The 12334-nt window shown below is 39.5% G+C and overlaps 2 protein-coding genes across 2 annotated transcripts; both read left to right on the forward strand.

Annotated features, from left to right (window-relative positions):
• Nucleotides 1–3945, forward strand: FOMMEDRAFT_164896 (uncharacterized protein; the record flags this gene model as incomplete). Its single annotated transcript, XM_007262082.1, has 10 exons — nucleotides 1–311; nucleotides 370–674; nucleotides 731–738; nucleotides 803–868; nucleotides 952–2505; nucleotides 2649–2764; nucleotides 2893–3033; nucleotides 3128–3339; nucleotides 3412–3554; nucleotides 3617–3945. The coding sequence occupies exons 5-10, from the start codon at nucleotides 993–995 to the stop codon at nucleotides 3943–3945; spliced, it is 2454 nt and encodes an 817-aa protein (XP_007262144.1). The 5' UTR covers nucleotides 1–311; nucleotides 370–674; nucleotides 731–738; nucleotides 803–868; nucleotides 952–992.
• Nucleotides 3946–10142: 6197 nt separating this feature from the next.
• On the forward strand, nucleotides 10143–10621 carry FOMMEDRAFT_74885 (kinase-like protein; the record flags this gene model as incomplete). The annotated part of the gene is made up of 2 exons (XM_007262083.1): nucleotides 10143–10202; nucleotides 10259–10621. Coding segments are annotated over 2 exons (423 nt in total), but the record flags the coding sequence as incomplete, so codon positions are not given.
• Nucleotides 10622–12334: the final 1713 nt, after the last annotated feature.

Consider the following 12334-nt stretch of genomic DNA (forward strand, 5'->3'; position numbering starts at 1 on the left):
CAAGTCGATCGATCAATGCTAGACGTTGTCAATCAAACGCTGGGCGATGATGACAATGGCCAGCAAACGAGTGTAGCACCAGTGGTTGATGCTCTAGCTAAATACAAAGATCGGCTACAGGAAAGGCTTTCAAGCCTCAAGGACCTCGACCTCACAGGTCAAATCACTCATGATGCAGAGGCCCGCTATCTTGGTGGTGGCAGCTATGGAGATATACGAACCGGAAAATATCAGGGTGCTGATGCTAGTACAAAGATAGTCGCTGTGAAGACTTTACACAGTACCTCCACGAGAATCCTGAAGGCATCAAGGTATTTCTTTCCTCACCATCTAGTCTGATTTCAAAGTAGTAACATCATTATACTTAAGCTATCCAGCTTTTTGAAAGAGAAATACGCGTGTGGTCAAAACTTAAACATACAAATATTCTTCCGCTACTTGGTTACATTGTAGACGATTCTGGTCTTCCTGCGCTGATATCTGAATTCATAGAGAATGGAACAGTTCTCAAGTACATTGAGGCAAATCCTGAGTTTGATATCATCCTTATGGTCTACACCTTCTAACTTCTGATATATGCATTGCTGATACGTTATAAAATCTAGACATTAGGGATAGCTGAGGGTATATCACATCTTCACAGCAGGAAAATTATCTACTCTGATATCAAGTCTGTAAGTATCTCTCGTTATCAAGAAAAGTCAGCTGCTTAGGGTAGTTATTTTGACAGGATAACGTGTTAGTATCATCAAGTGGAGATCCTCTTATTTGCAACTTTGGTTTATCCTGATTACTGTAATAGACAATCACGATTCAGAGGCGTTCCTTAAATCCGTCTCTAAAACTGACTTTCCAGATTATTACGAAAGTGCGTAACCTACCATTCCCATCCACTCGTGTTCTTGTGTTAATAATTAAATAATTTTGTCCGGACGATCGAACGATTGAAAGAATACGAAATAGTTATCAAAGAACCAAAGGACCTCCAAACAATGATCCGCAAAATCAAACAAAAATCCTACAAATCCAAAGTCGAATTCCAAGATGATTTCGAACTCATCTGGTCGAATTGCTTCGTCTATAATACGGATGATAACCACCCGCTGAGGATGTGTGCGAAGCGGTTACGAGAGAAGGCCATTAGGTTGTTGAAGAATGTTACGGATCGGAGGGATCGACTTGACCCGCCTATACCTACACCTACACACGTACCTGGACATGGAGCTATACATGCATCTGTACAACCGAATGGGATTATGGTTAATGGGAATGGACATGGACACGGGCATGGACATCATTCGCGTAAACACTCAGCTACACCCGGACCTTTACAGTCATCCAAAGTCCCTACCGTAATCGTCAAGAGATCTGGGGGTACAACCTCCCGACCTATGTCTATAGCTCCACCCTCCCTTCCACCTCCCCGACGATTATCGACGTTCGCAGACCAACCGGCCTTCGTACGAACTGCAATGGGGATGTCGAACTTTGCTTCGCTGGACCGTGAACTCTCCCTCAATGTTGACCTTGACCTCAATATCGAACCGGAGAACCAGAGCAATAATAACGTCGCAGGCCCATCCCGCCTTCCAACACCCGTCACCGAGAAACTCCGTCAAATAGTCGTCGCGGACAGTATCGACTCAGGCGACGACTATGACCTCGACTACGGGATGGAAATAATGAACGGAGAAGTAGGCGATAAACGTAAACTCGCCGTTAACGGGGACGTCCGACCTCGAAAACGTGCGCGCACACGGACTAGGTCTTCCGGTGGTACTACTGCCTCCTCTTCTTTCAATATTCACGGTGATGGTATGGGTGTGGGTGTGGATGGTGTGGATGGTATAGACCCTGTTGAGTTATGGTGGGAAGCGACAACTACGAGTCAGCTTATGGCGAACGCTTTGCCTTCCATGCCCCACCCCGTTTCCTCCACTTCTTCAACTACTTTAGACACAGCCGCACCCTCGACAACACAACCGCAACTACGAATACGAAAGAAAAAGAAGAAACGACGTCCCTCCCACCGCCACCTCTCCTCACAACCAGCACCACCGAAATCCCTCCTCGGGCTTATCAATAACAACATACGAAGCCTGCGGCGTGTACGACAGTTACATGATAAGTTCCTTGCTCTGAACGTTTTGGATGATGCGGGGAGTACGTTGGGTGGGTCTGGTGGGGGTCAGTTCTCGCAGTTTGGGGGTGGGGAGCCGATGGATTCGGGGTTTCGATCTGGACTTGGTAACAGGAACGGGAACGGGAATGGGAATGGGATGATGGACAACCCAGAGAAAGATGATGTGCTTGTGGATGACCGACCTTGGAGATTGAGGTTGAAGAGTTTGCAACGAGGGTCGAGTAGAGAATTTGGAAGGGTTGAAGGGGATAGAGGGAGGGGAGGGGAAGGAGGGGTGAGAGGGTTAGATGTAGGTGAAGAAGCTGCAGGGAGTTGTTGGAGGTGGGTGGGGAGGAAGGTGTTGGAGCATTCTGGGTTTCAAAGTGCGTTTCTCCTCTCTGCCCGTCTTTATTATTTACGAGTGCTGACTACGGAACCGAATTATTTTTTGTGTTTGTTATTTTTGGCCGGTTTTGATGGTTAATGATGTATGGTTTGGAATGATTGGTTGGGTGAGATGGCATAGGCACCTCGAAAGCCGCACTGGACGTGTTCACGGGCGTAGTGAGCGAGTATTTGTTTAATGTGGGGAGGACGTTACGGTATTTGTGTGATAAGTATTCGCAGCAGATGAGCGCAGAAGTACGTCTATCTTCTCTCTTCTCTCCTCCCTTTTACCTCTCTCGTCCCCTTTCCCTCTCCCTCTCCCCTTTCCGCTCTGCCCCCGTTTCTGCGTAACCCATGCCAACAACTTTAATCACGTTTTGTAGGAAATCATACTACATACGGTATTCGAAAGCGGGATCACGCACATCCGGGATTTAGAGCGGTACATCACGGATGATGTGGTGAGGTATGGAAGTCGGTTGTCGGATTTGGAGAAGAAGTTGGCGAATGCGTATAATGAGGTGGTGAGTCCGGCACTTGCTTCTTCCCCTCTTCCTTCTTTTCTTGTTTTCTTTTGGGTGTTTGGATGATTAACTGACCTTTTTTGTTGGATGATAGACTGTGGAGGCTGCGTTGGATGACGATGCGTTCTTTAATGAAGATGAGGATGAGGATAACGAGCTTGTAATGGGTAACTTCGCTGATGCGTTGGGTGTTGACTTCTTCGGTTTGGGCGAGCTGGGTATCGCGAGCGACCTTGGTCTGCAGAGCCTAACGATTCCCAAGAAGCTGCTTAGAGGGAAGAATAAACAGCGGAATGCTCAGAATGGGTACGTTACATCATCTTTCTTCCCCTCCTCAACTAAAAACTCATACATTTCCCTTGTGTAGTGCCAACCAAGCGAACCTCCCCCTCCCTACCCTCCTCCACCTTCCTTCGCCCCACTCACCCCGCACCACGTCGACAACCCATCAAAAGTCATCGGCCTCCTCCGACCTATTGACGTCCAACGCTTCAACGCCCACTCCATTCGCACGAACCACGGTGCACCCACACCATTCATCACCCCTCCCCAGCTCTGCCAAGTTAACTAGATCTCGAGCTAGCTCGAGAAATGGGGACAGAAGAGCCAGCTCCGAGGGTGCTGCCGCCCGTACGGAATACGGAAGTGGGAGTGGGTGTTGTGGTGTTACCGGATGACCAACCGCCTGTGGGGAGGACGAAGAGTGGGCCGTTGGGACAGGTTTTGAGGCCTGCTAGTGGGGTTGTGACGAAGAAGAAGGCTAAGAGTGGTAGAGGTGGTAGAGGTGGGGGAGGAGGAGGGATGCGTGTACATGGGCCTGCGGGACCTGGTGCTGGGATACCGCCGCCGCCTTCGATAAGTCAGAATCCGAGTGGGACTAGGAGTGGGAGTCCGAGGAAGGTTGGGTCGTAGGTGCTGTTGTCCAGTGTTTCTGACACATGATTGTATCCTATCTAATTTCTTCTCGTGGTTTTATCGTTTTTATAATGCATTGAGGAATTCGGATTTCTTTATTTTGCTCTGTTTTTATTTCGTTGTTTGTTTGAGGATTGGGGATGTACGTGTAATTAATTCTATGCATAATTATACGCTTTCTTTTTTGTTGTGTTACAATGATACAATTTTGTCCTCTCTCTTTTTTAAATCTTTTATGATTGATCTAGCTTTCTTTGGTGCTTTGGATCATACACATTTCTTTTTCTCCTGTTTTTTTTCACTCAATTTTCGTTTTCCGGATTTGTTTCTTTTTCTCTTTGTGCTGTTGTGCTTTACTGTCGAGTTATTCTTTATTCACTCGTCTTTACCCTTGTAATGATGTCCTTTTGAGCCTTACGTCATTCTATTGCCTTTCTCTTCTCTGAGTATGTAGATAGCTGTTGATACGTGTTCCTACACAAGCTGTGTCAGATCAGTCAACAAACAAATGCTTTGTTAAATCTAGAAAGCAATACAATACAAACAGCTCTCATCACTCATTAACTCAACAACGGTTGATAGCTTTCATACTATCTGACGTCAGACAAGTTTCAGAGAGAGTAAGGGTCAATAATCAATGTTATATGACACGTTTCAATTCAAAGAATATATTCAGAGTTTTATTACAACTCGTTTGTATTACACGGTCAGGATCTCTTGCCATTCTAATATTGTAGACTAAGCATAACTTTCGGGGTTGAATGATGTTGCACATCAGGAAAAAGTCCATTTAAATATAATGAATTACAGTCCATTTAAAGAAATATTAGCATTTTATATACATTGTAATTCATATGTAAGGGTTAGAACACAACTATAAGGATAAAATAAGGTATATTAATGTATATAAAGACTCTAAGAGTGTTATAAATCATTACAATTCATTGAATACATTATGATAACCTTACATTATAAGCTAAGGTATTATACTTAGATTATAACTTTGAAGACAGACTAAAATTCACCTTGTTAAAGATTTTATATTGTTTGTATAAAGTATTCAGATACTTGTAAAAACTATATCAATGTGTTAAAAGTAATATAGACATGTCAGATTACTATCAACTGTATCATAAAGTAAAATAGTGCTTTCCTTTTGCATCTAAATATAATATTGGTTTTGCTTTACAGCTTTGCTACTATCACGAACATTGATTACATAATCAACGCTGAAGATCGAGAGCATATAATGACACTCTTACAGCTGTCACTCTTTCTCTCTGACCTCCACCATCTCTCTAAGTCTAACCCTCTGCCCTGACACTATGTTGTTACTTTTGTTCTCTCCAGCCCAGTCCTCTGCTTGTAAGCATCCTCCAGCAGGTACTCTGAGTGTAACAACACAGACAATAAACATTGCCACAACTTGTCTCTCTGATCTACTGTTGTAGTGCCTGTACAGAGCCCCAGATTGTATGTTGTGCCACTAAGCTGACTATACTGTCCTTTAATGTAAAGTAGTAAGCATCCAGTCCACTTTATAAAAGACTGTACAATAGTTGCTCATCCCTTCTCTCCCAACTTTTTGTCTCCCTTCCATTCCTTCTGCTCCTTGTCCTACTACTTACATTGACTCCCCTTCATTGTCCTCCTTTTTTTACATTTGTCTCCCTTTTTGAATTCACATTCATACATTCATATTGTTGACCAATACTGAACAACTTCTTTAATAACTCTATACATTTGTGTACTTCTTCCTACTCTGTAGTGTAAGTAAGAATTGATGAGCACATACAAGCATACTTGTAACAATGTTCATGTACAACCACTCCTATTGTACTACCCTCTCCCTAACACTGTATGTGTTCTACTCCTTTGTACATTCCATGTTTGACATTACTCTTAACAGGTTTGCCCTACACACATTTACATTCCTTAGTACTGTCTATAACACTATTTTGAATAAAGTAAGTAGTAGCTATTACTTACCCCTCCTAAGCCAAGTCTGTTTACATTACCCACTTCACCCTCTCCCTTTAAGCTAGAATGTTCTAGAGATACACCTTTGCAACTATATGTAACAACTAAGTTCTCTGCTCTGACTATGTCTTACAATTGAAAGTGTATATAATGTGTACATACAGGCACAGCTTTGCTTACTACTCAAATCAGCTTGTTTAACACTCTGGATCCCAACCTTAGTGTACTACTCACACTTGCTACACACTGTCATAGTGTATCTACCTTTTCTCTCTTATTATTACTTACTAATCACTCTAAACTTGTCTTACAGGTACAGTCTCAGACTTTACAACCTACTCAACCTTAATTCACACACACACACACTATTCAACTTGTAGGGACCAAGTGATGACCAAAGTGTAGTGTTGAAGACTATATTAAACAGTCTAAGAACACATTCTTCCTCTTCTGTTACAGATACTGTTAGGAAAAGAATGAGGCAGAGGCAGCTCATTATACACTATAAGTACTGTAAGTGTCTCTTCATTAGTATCTACTATCAATTCTGATGACTATAGCAAATTTGACTAGCTCTCTACTAATAGTTTACTATATAGCTACCTGTTTGAATATCTGTACACAAGGTGCAGTAGTGTGTACAAAGTAGAGATAGTAGACTTTGGTGATTTTGAGATAGGTAATACAGAGTGCTTACAAGGACAGGTTCAACTGTAAACACAGTCATAACTGTTGAGCCTCTCAATACTCTTACTTTCTAGTAGTCTGTCTGGATCTAGTCAAGGGATGAGTCTGACAATTAACACCTATAATGTACTTGTTTACTACTCAAGTCTGGTCTAATCCTAACCTCTACCTAACAATTACCTTACTCACTCTCTGTACAAATTTTAATACAGACTATACTATGTATGTGTTTTGGTTTATTTTCCTTAATTATTGTAGATAATAATGTATTATACAAATATTTTAATATAATTGATTTTTGTTATTTTAATAATGAATGAATGTAAGGGGAAATTATTATTATTAAGAAATAATAACTATGTATAGTCTCTGTAAAACATTACAAACATGTATTACTCTTTCAAAACTTGGTAATCCTTACAATACATTTCAAAAAAGGGAGGTCCAATATTATGCATTTTATATGTTTAAAAGGGGTATTACCCTTATGTACTTTTATTACATTAATAAACCTTACAGTATTTTATACAAAGTTATACTACTTTATTAGAAATTGAGGTCTGATAATATGTAAATTACTTTTTTTACTTTTTTCACTTTTTTCACACTATTATAATGTAATATAACCTTTTAGACTTTTTCCTGATATAAGTACTATCAATCTACAACATGAGCTTCAACCTTTATTAAGATCTTGAAAAAAAAAAAAAAAACTTCTGTTATACATGAAATGCCTTTACTAACACATTAAGAACATGTTTGTTGTATGTTCTGTTACTCACACTAAGTAGAAAACACATGTATAATCTTGTAAAGAGATAAGAGTATAATGTAACAATTACCTTACAACAAGCCTTACTATAGGCAACACATGCTGGATCTAGAACTAGTACTCTACCAGTTAGTATAAGAGTCTTAGGAAGTAGAGGTAGCCAATTATTCATGCCTCAATTTGAGCAAAATTTGTTTTATTATAAACAGTTAGTCTGTAATTAATATTGTCTAAGTTCTTCTAGCTTACTATTTTTTAACCAACTACCCAAATGTAATATTTTCCTAGATGGATTTCTCAAAGTATTAATATTAGAAGGTAATACTTTAATTGAACCAACATTTGCTAACTGTACATTAGTCCAAAATTCTAGGGTTAATAATCAGAATCCTTTAAATAGCAAGTTTGTCTACAATTTAGTAAGTTATACCTGTTGTAGAAACTTTAGTACTAGCTTTATTAGGACAGACATGTAAGGTCATTTCTAGCCCTTTATGTGAGCTTAAAGTACAAGCCTTCTGCTCATTTGTTCTATATTTGTGTAAACACTAGTATTTCTAGTATACAAATAGAATAATCAATATTAAACCCATTTGTCTAATTTGAAATAATAGTTACTTACTCTATATTTCCAGGACTAAGAGACACTGTTTGGGACACTCTTAAGTCTTTAGCAATCTGAGCTGCTAAGAGTTGTTAGCTTAAATCCTTCTACTAACATACCTTACTATACTCTCACATATCTTCTACAGATAATTTTGGCTTCTTAACTATGTCTGTAATGATTCAGGTTTCTTAGGAAGGGTAAGGTACACAAAAGTTAAACTCAACAAGTAGTGTGACATACATGATCAAACTCTAACTTCCTTTCCTGGCTTACAGACTAGTAACAAAACTCATCCTACTACAAAGCAAAAATTAATAATGTAAGACCACAGAAATGTAGCAGATACAATTCTCTACATTTCTGTGGAACAGATTTTCAAAATTACAAAAAATGGAAAAGTTATAACAATCTTAACTTTTTCAATACTAAACAGCTTATTTTCTATTTTGCTTTCATTTGGTGAAGTAAAAGAAAAAATTGAATTTTTCTTGAGTAGATTTTAGCTGCTGACAAATAATATAGCATGACTAATTATACTAAATATAGTATATTACAAATAAAATTACTAATCATTTATTTATAATACAAATAGGATGTGTTAGTGCTCAAAGCCTACTACTGAAATTTAGCTTCAGAACTTGAATAGAGCATTTTATAAGGCTCAAATCCTATAGATATATGTAATCTCTGTCACTTCTGAGCCTTTGTCCACAAGGGGCCTCTAGTGATGTTGGTGAAGCTCACGATTTTGGCCGCAGGGTCCTTCCATATCGGGTAAGCGAAGGTTGTGACTGTGACGTGACATGGCTTGTCGAATTTAACTTTTGTGTACCTTACCTTGGGTTATTGTAAACGTGACCTGTATTTTGTACAGTCCGTTACTGTAACAGAAAGTGTGTCAGTTAGAACACAGGTTCACGCGCCGCGCCACAGACGAGACCAAGCCGCTGAGCTGAGATGAACGATACACACAATTATGACAGTGTGCTGAGTGTGGAGGTCCTAGAGTACGCCTTCAAGAGAATCATAAAATGGGTCTGAGAGCTTCGCGTCGTGTCCCTATTTGCAGTTGAATGGGAGTATGAAATAATGTGGTATGTATTCTTGTTAATGTGGTCACGCACCCAGTCATCCTTGACAGCGCTGAGAAGGCAGTTAGAATGGGTCTGAGCAGCTCCGAAATTCGAATACTTATTCGATAAAGACTTCACGTGACTTGCCGATCGTGCACAATTTAAATACTTTTCAGTTTTCAGTTTCTGCTTGACTTTGCAGAGCAGAGAGCATTTTCAGCATTGTCTGAGGTCCATTGGCTCTTTGATGAATTTCTGTTATTTTCTAAATGGGTAGTAAGCTATGCACTCTTGCAGCAGTCTGGCCCTGTCCGGCCCGCCGCCAGGTAGTCTGTATTTGAGGACTGGTTTAAGGAGTTCTTCGGCCCGACGGCGCCCAACCAGGAGTTAAGAAGGCGAGCAATGCAATGAACACCTCGCCTCAAACACTGTCATGCCCTCCCCAGCTGATCTGATGGCTCAGATTGTACGATCGATCTTTGGTGCAGCTAGGCAAATACTACACAATAATGACAACAGCCAGCAAATAAGCGTAGCACTAGCGATGGATGCTCTAACTAAATACAAAGATCGACTCCAGAAAAGGCTTTCGAGTCTCAAGGACCTCAACCTCACGGGTCAAATCACTCATGATGCAGAGGCCCGCTACCTTGGCGGTGGGGCCTATGGAGATATACGAATTGGAAAATATTGTGGTGCTGATGCTAGTACAAAGATAGTTGCTGTGAAGACTTTACGCATGTATCTTCATGAAGATCCCGAAGGTATCAAGGTATTTCTCTCCTCAACATCTAGCCTGATTTCAAAGTAGTAACATCATAATGCTGATACTATCCAGCTTTTTGAAAGAGAAATACGCGTATGGTCGAAGCTTGAACATGCAAATATCCTTCCGCTACTCGGTTACATTGTAGACAGTTCCGGTCTTCCTGCATTGATATCAGAATTTGTAGAGAACGGAACAGTTCTCAAGTACATTAAGGCAAATCCTGAGCTTGATATTGTCCATATGGTCGGCACCCTCTAGGTTCCAATATATACATCGCTGATACACTCTAAAATCTAGACGCGAGGGATAGCTGAGGGTATATCATACCTTCACAACCGAATCGTTATCCACTCTGATATCAAATCAGTAAGTATCCCTTACTATCAAGTAAAATCAGCTGCTTAGGGCAGTTATCTTGACAGGATAACGTATTGGTATCCCCGGGTGGAGATCCTCTCATTTGCGACTTTGGTTTATCCCGATTAATAGTCGCAACCCATACAATGAACGCAGTAACACAGAGCGGCACGCAGAGAGGTAGCACTCGATGTATGTCTCCAGAGATCATTGAGCCACCAGATGGACATGTGACGTATTCCGAGCAGTCGGACATTTGGGCATTTGGGATGACTATTTACATGAGTTCTGGTGAACTTGCTTATTTTGATGTCAGAAGCTCAGCACAACTATCATTATCAGGAAATTTTAACACGAAGGAAACCATTTTACAGACTTGGAACCGAGTTGCAGGTCATGGTTGTAATAACCAAGGATATCCTTCCTGAGAAACCTGAATTGTTGCAGACATGGTCTAGCAGCCAAAAATTCCTGTAGAAGATATGTGAGGCATGCTGGCAGAAGGATCCGAGTGTACAGCATTTAGCAGTACAACTTGCTAAAGAATTAAGAGTTTTCAAGGAAGCCTCTATTGTTACTAGTAAAACAGAATCAGTAATCTGTTAGGAATTGTAAAATACAGTAACTAAGTTTGGAAAAGCTTAACTCAAGACTTGGGACTAAGTAGTTTATATACAAAACCCTATTAGTCACAAGTCTAGAGATTAGCTAAATCAACTAGACTACCTTTGTTGTCCTACTTAGTAAGAACTCTAGCTCAGCATTATTAACCTCTAATCATTACTAATAGGTAATCAATCTATTAGTAGAGAGAGGGGACAGGAAGGAGTAAGTACTAAGTTGGTTAGGAAAAGGTAACAAAACCTGAGAACAAGGTCTTTATCTCTCTAAGGTTAAACACATACTCTAGTATAGTATTACTTAATAACCTTAACTAAAGACAAGTCATTTAGAATGCTTGTATAGAGAGAGGATCTGGAAAGAGTATAATGTTTAGAGTAAGAAGTATAAAGGAAAAGACTAGGAGAAAACCTGAAGAAATAAAAGGAAAATATTATACTTACTTAGGGAGAAACTATATAGTTAGTTAGAAACACTTTATACAAAGATAAAGGACTATTAAAGTTAGGAAAGAGTTAGAGCTAATACTCTAAAGCTTTATACTTGAGGAGGACTAGTACTAGTGAAGGAAAGGGAACTGAGAGCTCTAAGGAGAGACTATAGGAAAGTAGTCTCCTTTATACACTTTACTCATATAGATAGGAAAGTAATAAAGTCATAAACATGAAAACTATATAAGAACAATATGAGGAATACATGAGACAATCTAGAACTTTAGTTGTAAGTTCTATGATTAAATACAGAAACATAAAGATAAGGCTAGAAGTTAATAAGGATAATTGTCTCCTAAACTAAGTCTATTAAAGAAGACTTAGGGAAAGATTTAGAACATTAGTTGTTAGTTCTAGAGTGTACACAAGACAGTCTAGAACTTTGGTTGTAAGTTTTAGGGGTAGTACAGAAGTACAGCCTTTTATATTACAAGAGTCATAAGGAGTCATTAGAAGTCATAATACTCTACCTTATAAAAAAGTATATTACAAACTAGTGTACAGGAAGTATAAGTTGAGTCAGACAGAGTTATAGAAACAATAGAGAGCTCTACTTTATAGGAAAAGTATTACACAGCTTACACAGTATAACTAGTTAGGAGGACTTATAAGGAGTCATTAGAAGTATGAGAGAAAGTATAGAAAACATAACAATATAGTAAAGGAGTCATTAGAAGATTAATCTAGAATATAAGAAGACACAAACTAGTATAGTATATAGTCTAAAGGATTAGCTAGCTCTACTTTATAGAAACAATAGTAAAGAGAGTTACTAAAGTTACTAGAGTAACATTACTCTAGCAAAAAGTATATAAGGAGACTAGTTTGGCCCTCAAAAGATAGTTTTATTAACTTAAGTTACTTAGTACTTAGAAGTACTCTACTACTAACCTACTAGGCTATACTTGTAGCTTGACTAAAGTAGGACTCCTCTACCCTCTCACTCTACAAGTCTACAAGTCTTACTCTCTATACTCTATTCTGTTACTATTCCTAAGGATTAGGACTAGTAAAGTGAGTATATCTTAC

Source organism: Fomitiporia mediterranea (genome assembly GCF_000271605.1).
Source record: "Fomitiporia mediterranea MF3/22 unplaced genomic scaffold FOMMEscaffold_1, whole genome shotgun sequence".
Classification (NCBI taxonomy): domain Eukaryota; kingdom Fungi; phylum Basidiomycota; class Agaricomycetes; order Hymenochaetales; family Hymenochaetaceae; genus Fomitiporia; species Fomitiporia mediterranea.